Here is a 16,480-nt window from a genome sequence, read left to right on the forward strand (position 1 = left end):
CTGCCCATGGCAGGGGGTGAATGAGATGAGCTTTGAAGTCCCTTCCAACCCAAACCTTTCTGTGATTCTGTGATACTAAAACAGAATTCAAAACAAGTTTCCCTTCTGCACCAGATTTTAGGAATTCAGGCCCTCCTTTAATCTGGAGGATGGTTCTTTCATCTTCATTCTGTTGCAGTGGAGACTTCCTTCCTTTGTGTGCTGACGATGTCCAGTGTGTCTGTTATACCCAGAACAACAGATATTGCTTAAATTATCTTCTGTAAGTTTATTTTTGAAGACTTTATATTCCTCTGTTAGTTACTCATTCCAAAATGGCAAGTGATTGCAGCTCATTGATCCCAAGTGAATGAATTGCTTTGAAGATTAAAAATAAAAGCTTGAAAATCCCTGTTTTGTGTTCATGGAGCATACCAAATGAGAAGGAATCAAAACTGACTTATGACAAGTTGGTGGTTGAGTCCTCTGTGTGATACATCCTTGCAGCATAAACAGCAGCCAAACCATTTTCTTCATGAGACACCATCTCTTTATCAATGAACTTTAATTCTTTTCACTGTGTGCAGGGGATTTGTCACCATGCTGGAATTCCCTAAGCAGCTTGGTTTCTCTGTTTCTAGATGCCAGTTTATGTCATGGGCATCACCAGCAGTCAGACCCCTTTCTCTTTTGGCAATGCTGTGCCAGGGTTAACATTCCACTGGTCTGTCACAAAGAGGGACACTCTGGATGTCAAGACAAGGCACAGTGAGGTAAAATGTGTGTGTGTGTGTCCCTGCCTGTGTGTGTATGTTGGGAAAAGGGAACTGCCACATAAGGGGAATGGAGAAGGTGGTGTTGCCTGCACTCTGAAAATCCCTGAGTGATTGTCAGCTCGGGGGGGGGGATTTCCTCTGTAGCAGGGTCTGCTCTTCCCACAAGGGATTTTAATCCCTTTCTCCTGTCCCAAGGCTTCTTTTCAGCTTCCTGCAAAATACAACTTTGCAGTGGATGTTTATGGCAGAGTAAAGGGAAGAACAGGCCTCAAAGTAGTTGTGAAGGTCCTGGATCCTGCAGCCAACCAGTTCTACAACATGGCACGAGAGCTGTCCGATGAGATCCAAATTCAGGTAGGATGCTTTTCCTCACCGTTAATGCTTAAATATCTATTTCAGAACTAAATTCAAGTCTGTATTTGAAGTCAGGAATTTGAAATGCAAAGGAGTAGCTCCAGCTTTGTTTAATCTTTGAGCCCTTACTCTTTTGTGTAACGTTCCTCATGTGAGCATTCAGTTCGTGGGCTCAGCCTTGGGGGAGTCTGAAGTGCCTGGTGAATGTGGGGTCTCCAATACCATTTCACTAGAGAAGTCTTCTGTTTTCATGCTGCTTCTTAGTTTAACCATAGCCCTGGAAGTAAATGCTCTTCAGAGTAGTTTGGATAAGATACTGCCTCTCCCATTCTCAGATATTCATATTCAGTTGTCATTTTTCACCATATATATTATCAAGGGAAAAAAAAGTTGTTACAGTTCTATTTGTGTTTCATTTGTTTTGAAGATTAAATAAATGAAGTAAATTCCTTGCTGGACACAACAGTAAGCTGAAATGCCTCTTATTTTCCAGGTGTTTGAAAAACTTCACCTAGTCACTCCAGGAGTGGAAGCAGAACAGATCTTAATGTCACCAAATTCCTTTATTAAACTTCGGACAAACAGGTCAGTGAGCAGTTTTCACACTGACTTGTGTCAGCACTTCATTAGAACCTTAAGGCAGGTCTGTTGGAAGGAGCTGTCTCAAAAGGAGTCTTTTAAAAGAGTATCACAGTACATCCATTTAATACACAACTTATCTGGTGATTAATAGTATCTTATCTGTTCTCTTGGGCTTTGTCAAATCTTGTCTTAGATTGTGGCTAGAAAAGACATTCAGTATTGGGAACTTTTCAGATGCTTATTTGAAAAGCTGCTGAGCCAGTGAAAGCAGTAGCCTGCTCCCAACAGAGGTTTTGATGGGTGATTGAGGCTTTATGGAACATACTTCTCCGTATTTCTTACACAGAGGCTCTGACTGGATTTGCAGATTAAAATGTCATTTCCAAATGAGAAATTCTTTTTACATAATCTGTTTTCAAAGACTGACATTTCAGACTCATCTCAGGCTTGAAATGTAATTTTGCCAGCCTAAAAATGTGCAGTAGGACACACACTGAGGGCCAGACTTTAGGTGCATTTATTTCTTAAGGGGAGGGAACCCTTGGTTTCATAAAATCACAGACTGGTTTGGGTTGGAAGGGACCTTAAAGCTCATCCAGTGCCACCCCTACCAGGGCAGGGACACCTTCCACTGGCCCAGGATGCTCCAAGCCCTGTCCAACCTGGCCTTTAGCCGGAGCTCCAGTGACCGTGGTCGTTCAGCATCTGCTTTTGAAGCAGTTACACAAGAGCACTGGCATTGGTAGTCACTGGTGGTGTTCTGCTCTCTCTTCTGAGGAGTTTTTCTGATTAATTAGTCATTAAGTTGCTAGATATCAGTTTGTACATGTCTTTGTCCCAGTATCTTCACTAGCCAGTCTTGGAGCCCCTATGTCTGAACTCCACCAGAACCAATTCCACTGTTGCCAAGAAAAGGGCAACTAAAATCCAGCTTTAAAGTTTTTTTTCCTGGGATAAAGTAGAGTATTTCTATCTATTTCTATATGGAGAAGCTTGGGAGGGGAAAAAAATCATTTACTGATCTGTTAGAAGATAAGTGATACTTCAAAGCAGTTAATGTCTCAGAATGCCCACTAATTGCAGTTGATGGATTTGCTGACTGTATTAATATGCAAATACCATGGTGAGAGCTATTCCAAAAATTAACCTTGTCTACAAAACCACTTCCAGGAAACTGAGGAGATCCACTTAATCAAGGCCCTGATCTTCTCTCTAATACCAGCATTGGCCCTGCCAGACTAACTTCCCTCTGTTTGCAGAAAGTGATGGCAGAGGCTGGGTGGTGTAGCCTCAGATGGAATTATCTGGAGTCACCTTTGCTTCAGTGGATGGAAACTAGATTTCAATACATACCTAAACCCAGAAAAGTCTTCAAGTGAGCTTGAATCAGAACTTGAACTTTGCTTTCTTAGACTAGAACACAGATTTTGCTTTTTTTTTTTTTAATTGCAGACAAGTGGAAAACCTCCATATAGTTAAGAGTCTTTCAGATTTGTGAAAAATATTGGTGTAAAGATGGTTTTCATCATTTAAAGGCCTCCTTGCTTTTTGTTTTTCTGTTTTGTTTGTTTGCTCTTAAGGGACCGAGTGGCTTCCCTGAGATACCGTGTCCTGGAGGGACCAGATAAAGTTCCTGTGGTGAGAGTTGATGAGAGAGGTTTCCTTAGGTCTGGGTCTTTGACTGGAACATCAACACTGGAAGTGATTTCCCAAGAATCCTTTGGGACCAACCAGACTGTCGTGGCTGCTGTTAAGGTACAATCAGCTCTCTTTGCAGTTTCCTCAAGTACAGCTTCACCTCTGCAACAGGGACTGTGGCTGCACATCCTGAACTTCACTTCTGAAAAATGGGCATTAAGTCAGCCCTGAGCTTTAGAAAAAATTTTAGTGTACTAAACTTAGATGGATAAATATTAAATCCCAGCAAATTCTTACATTGGGTACATTTTGCAAAAAAAGCTTGTGTGTGCATGTGCTTTAAAATCTTTTTTTTAAGGAAAGTTTGTCCTAAAAATCTCTTAGAAGGGTGATAATTACAGAAGTTCAAAGTAAAAACAAACCAAAAAAGTTAATGTCATAAACATGCATTTTGCAGTGTGTGAAAAGGTAAATATCATCTGGAGTCATGAATATAAAGGCAGCATCTGCTGTGAGGTACCTAAGCAATACCTAGATTTTCATGATATTAGAGATGCAAGTGTACAGTGCCCCCAAAATCTTTTTTCTGCTGTTTCCCAGCAGTTCAGCCTTTGCAGGGAATGAGAATCTGTATGAGAGAGCCTGTCTTAGCAGAGGCAGTGATTTATCTGCTGTTGCCTGTGTGTGGTGAACTGGCAAAGAGTGTGTGCAGGGCTGCCCTGGGAGCCTGAACCACACTGAAGTGGGGGTGCTTTGGGGCAGGACAAATCTGGCACAAAACCCAGCTTAGGAAACATTTTTCTCTCCCAGAACTTCATCTGTTGATGGAATGCTGTCATGGGAAGTGTGATGTATCTCACTGGCTGGGCACTTGGGACACAAGGAACATCTGTCCATCATCTCTGCTCAGAAATCCTTGTGCCAAGAACTTTGTGCATCTGGCAACATGAGCCTTGAGATCTGCACTGCTCCACTGCCTCCTGTCCCTTTTTACTGTCCTTGGCATCTTCCCTGTGCCCCAGCTAAAGGAGAAGGACATACAATGGAGTGCTGACTTGAAATTATTTGGAAGTTGGACTCCTGTAATCACTGTGAGGTGGCTCAGTGGATTTTTTTATTTGAATTTTGTTTTTTTCCATCATATCCAGCTTTGCCTGTAGGACAGTGTGTAGATGTCCTCCTGGATGGCAGTGAATCAAGGAGTGGGGGCTCCAGTGTCACTGATGCCTCTCCTGCTGGGAGGTGGTGGCAGGGAATTTGTCCAGCTCTGTTACAGATGACCTTGTTCCTTTCCTTCACTGCTGGATCCAGTGAAGGACACCTAATGGCTTTGGGGTTGGCTCCAGTGACATTTAGTCAGCACACAGTGGGCCTGGAGTTAAATCCCCCTTTGTGAGTCCGTTCTGTGCCCAGGATATCACAGAGCTGTGCAGTCAGTGCATGGGGATGTGGAGCTTGGGAGCTCTTTGAAGTAGGACCCACCTCAGATCAGCCTCTTGTACAGCTTGTTTGTTTGCCTGTACTTATTACAACCCTACTGCTTTTATGGAAACGATCTTTTTAACCTCCCAGTGCCTTTGTGAGGTAACCCAGTGCTGCTGGTTCATTTTATGGCTGAAGAACAGAGAGAGTCAGAGAGGTTTTGCCGAAGGTCATGTCAGAAAACTTGTGACAGAGCTGGGGACGAGCTAGAATCTGTTGTGTCATTCCCAGGCAAAGCTCTCTCCTTCACAGTGTCCTTCTTTCATAAGGGGTGGTGTTGTCTCTTTACAACTGTACACAATTAAGAACCAAACTGCAGCAGCAGCATCACTTAACACTTAGACCTTCAACTTTGCTCAGAAAAAAGACTCTTACATAAGGCAGGGGAAGCAGGGAGTGACTGTGCTCGGTGTGGAAGCAGCAAAGCACTTGCCTGGCCCAGCTGTACTCAGGATTTTTATTTTAATAAAAGAAATACTTCACAAACTGAGATGCTTTAACAGTAAAATAGCTGTTTTCATCAATATTAAATTTAGCACTTGTCCCTTGTGGGACAGTTGCTGAGATTTTAAAGTAAAGCAAGCTTGAAGATCTGTCAGGGAAATGGGGTTTTTGTTGGCTTGTACCCTCAGCTCGTTGGGCACAGGTCTATGCACTGAGACTTTAACTGATGATACCAGCCTGGAGCACACAGTTGTGTGTACTGATATTTTAGCCATTTTTTTCGGATTCACCAAAGATGTATTTTGCTTGAGGCCAAATTTGTCCTTTCCTTTTTAAGTTCTGACATGTACATTTTCAGATTGCAGAGTTTTACGTTTTAGCTCAGCCTCTTAGGTCAGAAAAAAGGGATTTTCCTGCAAGATAAGCTTGAGGGCTTCTTTTAAAATAGTTTTCTCAATATATTTGAGGGTTTTTGCTTTCTCTGTCCTTCCATTATTTATTTTCCAACAGCTGTAAGAGAAGGAGCAGATAGAGATATTTTTTGTTGGGTAATTTTCCTAGTTAACCTAGGGAAGTTAATCAAGAACAGCGATGTGCTATTTAAAAGCCAGAACAATAGGTTGTGAAGTCTCTGTCTTCAGAAAAACTTCCCTCATGGAGTGTTACTGCAAAAATGTGGGTGGTGCACATGTGGGTAATGTAGCAGGCTCCTGTAAGGAGTTTGGAGCAGTTCCTAACTTGTGTCTGGGCTGAGGAGAGGCACTGAGGGAACAAACCCCAGCCTGCTGATCCCTTAGGGTTTGGCAGCTCTGACTGGAACACCTTGGCTTCCTCACCTGATACAAGGGAACTGGGAACAGGGACCATTCCCTCCCTGGGAACAGGGACCATTCCATCCCTGGGAACAGGGACCATTCCATCCCTGGGAAGTGGGAACAGGGACCATTCCATCCCTGGGAACTGGGAACAGGGACCATTCCATCCCTGGGAACTGGGAACAGGGACCATTCCATCCCTGGGAACTGGGAACAGGGACCATTCCATCCCTGGGAACTGGGAACAGGGACCATTCCCTCCCTGGGAACAGGGACCATTCCATCCCTGGGAACTGGGAACAGGGACCATTCCATCCCTGGGAAGTGGGAACAGGGACCATTCCATCCCTGGGAACTGGGAACAGGGACCATTGCACCCCCTTACTCCCACATCCACTGTGAGTTTCTCCTCTTGTAGTAACTGGGGACTGAATTACACCTTTTATTTCAAGAATTACTGGGAGAGGTCTAGGGGCCACTGGCTCTCTTGCATATCCAGGGAACCTTAACAGTTGGAATTTGTAGGATAGTAATGTCTGTGTGTGATGTATGTTCTTACATGATTATTGCTTCAGTTCTCAGTGGTATTAAAAAAAAAAGAGGCTAAGAAGTGTCTGCTGTGAGGGTGTAAAGCAGACAGAGCCAGGCTTTTCTGAGCTGTGCTCAAGGACAGGGCATGGGGAACACGGGAATGGACCACAGGAAATTCTGACTGATCACAGGACAGCACTTCTTACTGGGGTGGCTGTTGAACACAGCTTCTCAGGGAGGCTGGGGGGGCTGGACTAGACAGTCTCCAGAGGCCCCTTTCAACCTGTGAAATATAAATACTGATAAAACAGCTCTGTGTTGTACTGGCACATGGCTAAACATGGTTCAGAAACGAAGCTTTGTATCTTTGCACAATAAGATTTTAGATTATTTTTATGGAGGCATCATAAAAAGTAATTTAACATTGCTTCTCACTGCTGATATGTTTGCAGGTGTGCCCCATCTCATACCTGAGGATCTCCATGAGTCCCATCCTGCTCACACAGAACAAAGAGGCCCTGCTGGCTCTGCCCCTGGGTGTGACACTGACATTCACTGTCCATTTTCATGATAACTCTGGAGATACTTTCCATTCACATAATTCTGTGCTCAACTTGGCAACTAACAGGTGGGTGTCTGTCAGGGCTGGTAATTACAGGCAACAAGAAAAGGCCAAACACACACAGAGCAAAGATTGTTCTGAAGATACCAAGTGAAGATACAGCTTGGGCTGGGATTAGCAAAGAAAGGGTTTTGTCTCTGAGGTCTCCAGAGGCAGCGGAGCAGGAAGGAGAGTTCCCGTCAGCAGTCGATACTCCCTGGCCATGGAAGGCTGCCCAGATAAGCCTGATCCCAGTGGGACTGCAGGAGCTGTGCTCTGCTCTGGGTGAATCACCCCACTGCACACAGCAGTGCCCTAGAGAAACAAGGGATCATTAGCCTTTGCTCAGCTGCCTCTTTCCCAGAGCTTTGTTCCAGGGACTCACTGAGGGCTTATGTAAGGTGGGGAACATTCTGGATCAGGGGCTGTCTCTTCAGATCTGCTGGTACAGCTTCTGCCCAGCAGAGCCAAGCCTCAAAGGGCCTTTGGGTCTCTGCCTCAAAGTTATAAACCACCTTCTGTGCTCATAAGTGGATACCACTAATTCTCTTACTGCAACATGGCTTGTATTCTGCAGAGCGCCTTGTGCTTACAACACACTGATCGTGGTGAGAAAGGAAAAAAAGGCGTTGAATCCAAGATTTTCTCTTCTCTGTGTCAATGCAGAAATTTCTGTAGCATACAGACACCCCTGAGTTAACCCTGCCCTGCCTTCCCCTGCAGAGCTGCCCCAGAAAGGCCCTGCTTGTTAGTGCAGCACTGCAGGGACCCAGCTCTGCTGCTGCAGGACCTGCAGGGGCTCTGTGGTGCTGCCAGGGTGCCAGTCTGGGCAGAGTGCTCCCTGTGTCACTGTGTTTGGGAGTGCTGAATGTGGGTAAACACCAGAACTCGCAATCCAGTGGGATTTGGCTTTGTAAAGTTATGTCTGAGAAGCTGCATATTGGTGGTCAAATTTCTTCACTTTCTTTCTCCCCTGAGAAAAGGGAAAAGAGGCAGATTATGTCACCCTAAAACTCTACAATTCATAAAATTAAGAAGTAGTTCTCATGTATAATTACAACCTCAGTATTTCCTCAGCATAATGATGTGAGAACTGAAATTTGCCTCAGTAGCACCTAAATAATTTTTATAATTTCCTTTCTTTGTCGGACTCCATTAGAAGATGGCTGTTGCTGGAAACAAGCAGTCAGCCACCTAAAAAGCATTCAGTACCTACTATGGGCAAACCTTCCTTGATACAGCAGCATTTCCTTTTGTCTGCAGAGATGACTTTGTGCAGATTGGGAAAGGAGCCACCAACAACACGTTTGTGGTGCGGACTGTGAACGTGGGTCTGACCTTGCTGCGGGTGTGGGATGCAGAGCACAGTGGCATTGCAGACTATGTGCCCCTGCCTGTCCAACATGCCATCTTCCCTGAGCTCCCAGACGTGGTGCTGGGGGATGTCCTCTGCCTCAGCTCCTCACTCACTACCCAGGAAGGTGAGTGGCCTTGGTGAGCAGCTGCTTCATGTGACATCGGTGTGACTCTTGCTCGTTCTTAGGGAAATAAATGCATAATTTATGATGCTTGTTCAGAATCAAATGTTACTGTTCTTGTTAATGATAAAAATAGGTTTGATCAACTTCTCTAGCTTTAATTGTACCATGCAGTAGATCTCTTGGATTGGATTCCTGAGTATCAGAATTCAGTCATTCCTACTCCATGAGCTGGAAAGGCTTGTTTTTATGGGAATCCTGCAGAGTCAGGAGTGTCTTCACTCACCATATCTGATTCTTGATGTTAATGGGTTTTGTGAGAGCAGCTGCAGGGCAGTGTGGTGTCAAGCTGCCAGCCTTGCAGCACCAGCCCTGGCATGTGGTGTGTGGGCAGTGGGCAGAGAGGGTGAGCTGGGTGAGCTCAGTGAGCAGCAGTGTGTTGAGCAGTGTCCATGGGGTGAGCTCAGTGAGCAGCAGTGTGCTGAGCAGTGTCTATAGGGTGTGGGCAGTGAGCAGCAGTGTGTTGAGCAGTGTCTGTAGGGTGTGGGCAGTGGGCAGGGGCAGTGCAGGGTGATTTGGGTGAGCTCAGTGAGCAGCAGTGTGCTGAGCAGTGTCCATGGGGTGTGCTCAGTGAGCAGCAGTGTGCTGAGCAGTGTCCATGGGTGTGTTCCAGGCCTTCCTGGTGTGTGGAGCTCCTCCTCCAGTGCTGTTCTTCTCATTGACTCCAAAACTGGTGTGGCCCTGGCCAGGGACTCTGGGCTGGCCACTGTCTACTATGAGATCCCTGGGGTACTGAAAACATACAGAGAGGTGAGGCACTGTCACTTCCTGCTGAGCTTGCTTTGCTTTGGGGGGACCCTCAACAAATTGTATTCTACGGGGGTTTTGTTATAAATATTTAAAAATGTTCTTTTATGCTTGGAAAATATTTGGTACTTATCCAAACACATCACTCTTTTTAATCATCTGTGCTAAGGAGGGAAATTCAGCATAATAATTTTGATTTTTCACCTATAGTGTTCTTCTATTGTGCATTTTGATTCCCTTGTTGGCTAAGTTGTTTCCAGATGCTAAACAATTTTGATTATGGCTGCTTTTATGAATGAAGCTTCACTGCAAGAGGAGATGCCAGCAAGAACTTTCTCAAGTGTTGTGCTGTGCATCACTGATCAGAAGGACTCCATTAAATTATTTTGTTTAGCTGCAGTGCAATCCTTCTGTTGACACAATTGACTGCATCAGCCAACATAAGCACTAGACATTCTTTTTAAATTAAATTTAGACATAGAACTTTATGCATATTAACTTCTGGAGGTTGGGTAGAAAGGCAAAATGTTTTTGCTAGCTTAAATTGCCTTGGAAAGCAGTTTCTAATATTAGAGAAATGTAGGATTTCAAAGAAAAACATAACCTCTTGGAGTCTTACACAACCAGTTCAGTCTGGTTTTGCCTCCATTTTTATTTGTTTAAACAGTTTTTGGTGACCATATAGTTCATCCTTTTTTCAGGTCCTGATCACTGCTCCCCAGAGGACCACAGCAGTGCATGTCAGTGGGCTGCACACAAGCTCACAGGGAGCTGCAGCCTCCAAAGTCATAGTTTCAATTGGGGAAAGAAATAAAAATTTGAAAGGTATGGTGAAAAAATCCTTATGTTTATTGTGTGTTTGTATATTTTTGTTTGTTGTTTAAGGGTCTGTGAAACTGGGGCAACAAGATCCCTGGGAACCTCTAGTGCCTCTCCAGAATCCCAGGAGCTCCAGAACAACTCAGGGCTGTGTGACAGAACTTGGAAGGTGTTCTGGGACACTGTTAATATTTCCCAACTAATAAAATCAGTAGATAATAGAAGTACCATTTTTGATCATATTAAAAAAAAAACAGTCAGTGGACCATCAGCTGATGGTTTGCTTATATGTTTAATTCCAATGGCCTTCTTGGAGTTACATTTTCTTACTGAACATGTTTAAAGTAGTTACCACTCTTAACCAATTAGAGTCAATACAAAGATTAAGCATTATATTGTGTCCTCTATTTAATAAGCTGTGTTTTGTGTGATTACAGATCCTTTTACTTTTTAGCTCAACACTCAGTGTTCCAGTAGTAATTTATTGTGCCATATGTAAATTATTAGCCTACCAAAAAAACATGTTGCCAGGTAGTAAAATATAAATTGAGACTCCCAAGTTCATACAAGTTATTCAAGAGACATCTGAGCTGAAAATTCTCTCCAGTTCGTTCTTTCCTGTAAATAAATTATTCCTGTCAAAGAAACCCCACAACATATAAAATTTTCACTGCTGTCTCTTTGGGATTAGACCTGAGCTAGGGCAGCTGTCTGTGATTTCCAGCTCCTTTAAGATCATCATAACTTTTTGAAACTATTTCAGAAGGTGGCAGAAAAAACTGATATTACAACCCATGCTTTTGCTTTTAATTAATTAGTTATAGTTTTATTTTGTAATTAATTTTTTCCCTTCCCCTAGGGGAGTGCTTGCCCACTCAGGTTGAAGCCATTGCTGAGTTACAACCACAGTCCATTCTGAGTTGCCACCTGGATTTTAGCAGTGACGTGTTTGACTTCTCAGCACGGGATGTTTTTACAGCAGAACCTGGGTTTGATGCACTTTCAGGTAAGATGTGACAAGAGGCCACACTGCAGACAAATACTCAGAGTTCTGCTGGGCTTTAGACCCAAAGCTCTTTGACCCAGCACCTTTCACAGACTCCCAGAATGGTCTGGGTTGGAAGGACCTTAAAGCCCATCCATTCCACCCCCTGCCATGGGCAGGGACACCTTCCACTAGCCCAGGTTGCTCCAAGTTCATCCAGCCTGGCCTTGGACACTTCCAGGGATGGGGCAGCCACAGCTCCTCTGGGCAACCTGTGCCAGGGCCTCACCACCTCACAGGGAAGAATTTCTTCCCAATATCCCATCTAATCCTATTCCCTTTCCTTCTGAAGTCTCCGAGCTTTGCCTCAGGGAGTTGTTAACATGGGCACTTCTTAAGTGTTTTCTGCCTGTGACAAAAACATGTGTTGCTTTTCAGAGAAAGCCAAAGCAGTGGCAGCCCACTCCATGTTTTTCAGAGTTTTTGTAGTAAGTCAAAGAAAAAAGGAGCCTTCAGGTGACAAGTATTCCCAAATTAGAATGTATCCCAAAAACATCGTGAACTGGGACTTAAAAGGAGAGGAAATTGCCAGATACTGTGGAGATGGAAATAAAACTGTGCGAATCTACAACATGTGTTATGTTTTAGAAGTATAACGTGGTTTAAAACAGAACCAGAAGACCATGGACTGTATGGAAAGAACATTAATAATCTGTTGGATTCATCCCTGCCCCCATTGTGTAAACACTATTTTACCCTGCATATCCCCTGTTACTTTGTTAGGGGAAGAAAATAAGGGGAAAACATGTACCTGGCAAGTTCTGCTTGTTACTTATGCTTTTTATCTTCCATGCTGGGGGAAATTTTTACTACCTTTATTGCTAATAAGAGATAAATTGATCCCATATGAGACTGGGAACATGGTGAATATCTAGCCTTTAAAGAAGCTTTTATAAATAAACTACATCTTCACAGACTTGGTAACTGGCTAAAATTTTAACATTAGTTGAAAAGAATATCAAATATCAAATTTTGTTTTCAGTAAACAAAATTTAACATTCCTGTCAATATCAGCATAAATGTTAGGTTCAAAGTGGACATGAGTCGCACTGGCATATTAAAATGTGACTGGAAGCTGCCAGCTGTGGTTTTTTTCATGATGTTTAGTCTGGGGTGTGATGTTTGACCCAGCAGACACACAGTCCCGTTCACCTGCACTTGCTTGAGTTTTGCCACCTTTTTTAGCTTTTCTCTAAGGATGTCCCAGAAATCTCCCTGTGCATGGAAACAAAACCCCGAAGACGAGCAGTTCCCTTGTTTCTGCAGGCCACTACTCGTGCTCCATCTCCATGCACAGCCTGTCTGAGAAGCAGCTGAAGCAGCTGAGCAGGAGCAGAGCCGCGCTGCGGGTCACGGCCGCGCTGCGGGGCAGCCCCTCCCCGGGGCAGCAGGGCAGCACAGAGGTGCCCTTCAGCCGCTGGTTCTATGCTGACCAGACAGAAATGCTCCTGAGCAACCAGTACGTGAGCTCAGACCTCAGGATATTTGGGGCCACTGACATTCTGGACACCCTGGAGGTGAGTGTATGGCTGGGAAGTGTCATGGCACAGCTGAAAGCAGTTTGAGCTGTCACATGCAGCTTTCTAACCAAAGGCACTCTGTGCCACCTTTGCCATGTCAGGATTGTCCTGAGGCAATTTGGGAAGACTCATCTTGGAATGTATTCTTCCCCAGTTTTCACTTTTGTTTTCACAGAATCACAGTGTGGTTTGGGCTGGAAGGGACCCTAAAGCTCATCCCTGCCACGGGCAGGGTTGCTCAGGGCTCCATCCAATCTGACCCTGGGGTTCTGGGGTGGTAGAAGTGTGCCAGGCTCAGCTGGGCATGCTGCCTGGGATGTGTGAACCAGCTGCTGCTTGGGAACAGAACCCTGCCTGATCCTTGGGGCATGGGGAGGTTCTTCCCACATACCTGTGTGGCTGCCCCTGGTTCACACAGCCCTGGGAGGGACCCTTGGGTTTTTGCTGTGTGGGGTTAGCCCAGACCTGTGGAAACACCAGGGAAGAGGGCAGTGACCAGGGGGGAAGTGCTGCAGGGGTCACTGCAAAGGTACAGCCTCATCTGACTCCTCTTCAGGGGTGACTTGCTCTGTGTTTCTGTGGAATAACAGATCTCTGATATGTGGCCTGGAAGATGGATATTCCCAAGAAGTCTGTTTCAGGTTGGTTTTTCCTTCTGCAGGTGAAATGTGGATCCCCAGCAGTGAAGGTGCTGGAGAAGGAGAGGTCCTACGAGCTGCCCAGTCACGTGGTGTACACTGTCAGCCTGGCTGATCCCAGAGTTCCCAGCCAGGGCTCCTTGTCCACCACCCTGACTGTCTCCAGCCCCATGACTGACCAGTCCATCACCATCCCAGTGACAGTGGTTTACCTGACTGACAGAACCACTGCGCCAGTGAGATGTAAGTGTAGCTCTGGACTTCACGTGCTGGAATAAACCTTTAACTTTCACTAATGGCCATGAGGTTTTAAAGTTTGGTGTGTTAAAATCTGAGCTAGCAGCTGGCACTGTCATTGACATGTGAGCTGCTCTTTGTGACCATAAGACTGGAATACAACTGCTCATTATGGCTGAAGTTGAACATACTTTTCTTTGGGGTCAGCCTAGAATACTCAGTGTAACTATACCAGTGCTGTAGTGTCTGAAAGTTATTTTTTTTCACTCTGCTTTTGTTTACTCCCAAGCATGCCTTGCTATTTTGAAAACAGATCAGCATTTTGGGGCTGAGTAAGTAAAGAACACACTAAAGAAATTGTATATAGAATCATAGAATCCCAGAAAGTTTGGGTTGGAAGGGACCTCAAAGCCCATCCATTCCACCCCCTGCCATGGGCAGGGACACCTTCCACTAGCCCAGGTTACTCCAAGCCCCATCCAGCCTGGCCTTGGACACTTCAGCCACAACCCAGTCAGTGTCTTATTCTGTTACTGGCAGATTTTGAGGACTGCATTGGAAATAGTCACTAGATTCAAAGTTATATTATCTAAGTTGATTACACTTATTTGCTATCAATGAAAAGCTGCTTTTGGCTGTTTCAGTTTAAGAACTGTTAAAGCAGATTGGAGAAGATGCTCTTTTAACTGAATGTTGTCTCCTCTTAATCTACTCTGCAGATGAAGCCAGTCTCTTCCAGCACTTTGTTGAGTCTTACCAGGTGATGATCTTCACTCTTTTTGCACTATTAGCAGGGACAGCTGTTATGATCATAGGTAAGAGAAGAAAAGACTGCACAAGTATTTTTTTTCTGTAACTTCTTACAATGCATTAACTGTAAGATATAAAGGAATAATTTCCATGTGAAATGATTTTGGGTTTTTTTTACCTGTCTTGCAGCCTATCATGCCTTTTTCTCACCAAATGGACAGCACACTCACCCCGTGTTCACCCCAAGGACAAGTCCTCAGCACACCCTTAACAGTAAGCACCTAGAACCCAATTAGGAGGGAATTAATTGATCAGTCTGGCTGTTGCATTGCAATGGAATGTAGGGAGGTCTGTAATCAACACTGGCTGTTAAAACAATTTGCATTAGTACAGATGTGTTGAAGTCAGGGTGAGCTGCAGGCCTGCTTGTAAACACATGTGCCTGATGCTTTAGATAAAATTAGGCAAATTCAAATGAATGTCACTTGCTGAGGTGAAATGTGTTGTGCCCCCCCTCAGACTTAAAAAGTCCTGCACAGGAAGACCTGTAAAATGTGCTATCTTTTCTGAAGGAATGAAGCTGAAGGCACTGTTTTACTCTGAAGGGACCATTAGTCCCTGTGTCCAGCAGATGATCATCAGCAGTTACTTGTTTCTTCCTTCTCCCACCATTCCCCAGTGTGATTGTTTCTTCCCTCCCCTGTGTTCCAGGTCTCAGTGTGTCACCTGCTCTTTCCTTCAGTTCTCAGTGCTCCAGCAGGAGGACGAGCCCATCACCCACGCTCTGGAGCACAGGTTATGCCTCTCGGTAGAGCACCAGGACTCACCTCCGTGCACTGGGGCTGCAAAATAAATCAGTGCCTTGGCAAATTTGAGAACTTCACCAGTTGTGATGTAATTCAAGTCTTCTCTTGAATGTAACTAGTCCTTAAGTTATTTTTCTTTTTAATATTTAGGGCTCTGAATTTATTTTTTTATGTCAGTGCTTCAGTTCTCAAAAACTTGTTTTGTCTCTTGTTTGATGCTCAGTGGCAGTGCTGCCTAGACAAAAAGCAGTATTCATATTAAGCTGGCTTTCTTGCACTCTTCAGCAGCTGGAAGTTATGCCTAAGTTATAGTGTTAGCAATTTTTTATTTACTTTTTTGTAAATCAGATTTATTTTTAATGAACTTTTTAAAAAAGGGAACTAGAAAAACAGATGAAATATGAGCCAAAAAATTGAAGGATTGTATATGTCAAAGAAGTAGTTTTTATTTTGAGTTCCAAAGACTCAGGAATGTACTGCACTGATAAGTGTTCTTATGTTTAGCCTTACAATGGGATTCATCAGCACAATATGCTGATTCAGCATGAGGAATGCTGGAACAACTGTGAATAATTTGGTGGTTTTTTACAACAACAATAAAATAAAAAGAAACCCAAAACGTAGTATGGCTTCCTTTGGGTACAACTGCAGTATTCATTGGTACTGTAAGCACTTTTTTGGACTGGGACTATGTTATTTGATTCTGTATTTTTTAATAAAGCTTTGTAAGATTCCTTTGTCTTGATGACTTTTCTTGTGGTTTGGCTGTTCAGAATTCAGCACCAGGCTATGTTGTTTGTACTTCACCCCCTGCAGCACCTCAGTGTTTGTAATTGTGACTTCTTCAGTCTTAATATTCACTTCTGTTGACAGTGTAATGTTTTTAAAGATTTTGACAAATTTTCACCTAATATTTGTTGTCAGGGGTTTCTCCAAGTTTTAAGTGTCTTCAATTCCTGCTGCAGTCAGTGGTGGCTGTAGAAGTAGCTCCAATTTTCCAGATTTGTCCAAACTTCCTAAACTTGTTCAGTTGAGTTTTTAAGGAAAGATGTGATCTTACTCTGCTTCCATTCAACAAGAAATGAAAGGGCAATGAATATCTCAGTGCTACTGTGATAAACACTTGAGAAATGAAAGGTTTTACTCTCCTGTTCCTTCTCTTTCCCATTCAGCAGTCT

At 44.0% G+C, this 16,480-nt stretch overlaps 1 protein-coding gene across 1 annotated transcript in view; it reads left to right on the forward strand.

Moving 5' to 3' along the window:
* The window catches only part of NUP210 (nucleoporin 210), an 81,883-nt gene extending 65,847 nt beyond the window's left edge, over window positions 1-16,036 (forward strand). Inside the window, exons 26-39 of the mRNA XM_029965202.1 lie at window positions 621-752; window positions 951-1,109; window positions 1,603-1,694; window positions 3,272-3,446; window positions 7,054-7,229; window positions 8,466-8,683; window positions 9,354-9,490; window positions 10,189-10,312; window positions 11,166-11,312; window positions 12,618-12,868; window positions 13,533-13,752; window positions 14,466-14,561; window positions 14,686-14,769; window positions 15,208-16,036. Of these exons, the coding sequence (XP_029821062.1) occupies window positions 621-752; window positions 951-1,109; window positions 1,603-1,694; window positions 3,272-3,446; window positions 7,054-7,229; window positions 8,466-8,683; window positions 9,354-9,490; window positions 10,189-10,312; window positions 11,166-11,312; window positions 12,618-12,868; window positions 13,533-13,752; window positions 14,466-14,561; window positions 14,686-14,769; window positions 15,208-15,308 (2,112 nt within the window). The 3' untranslated portion in view covers window positions 15,309-16,036. The remainder of the gene's footprint in view (window positions 1-620; window positions 753-950; window positions 1,110-1,602; window positions 1,695-3,271; window positions 3,447-7,053; window positions 7,230-8,465; window positions 8,684-9,353; window positions 9,491-10,188; window positions 10,313-11,165; window positions 11,313-12,617; window positions 12,869-13,532; window positions 13,753-14,465; window positions 14,562-14,685; window positions 14,770-15,207) is intronic.
* Window positions 16,037-16,480: the final 444 nt, after the last annotated feature.

The sequence above is a fragment of the Manacus vitellinus genome, unplaced genomic scaffold (genome assembly GCF_001715985.3).
Source record: "Manacus vitellinus isolate BGI_N305 unplaced genomic scaffold, ASM171598v3 scaffold_91_pilon, whole genome shotgun sequence".
NCBI lineage: Eukaryota > Metazoa > Chordata > Aves > Passeriformes > Pipridae > Manacus > Manacus vitellinus.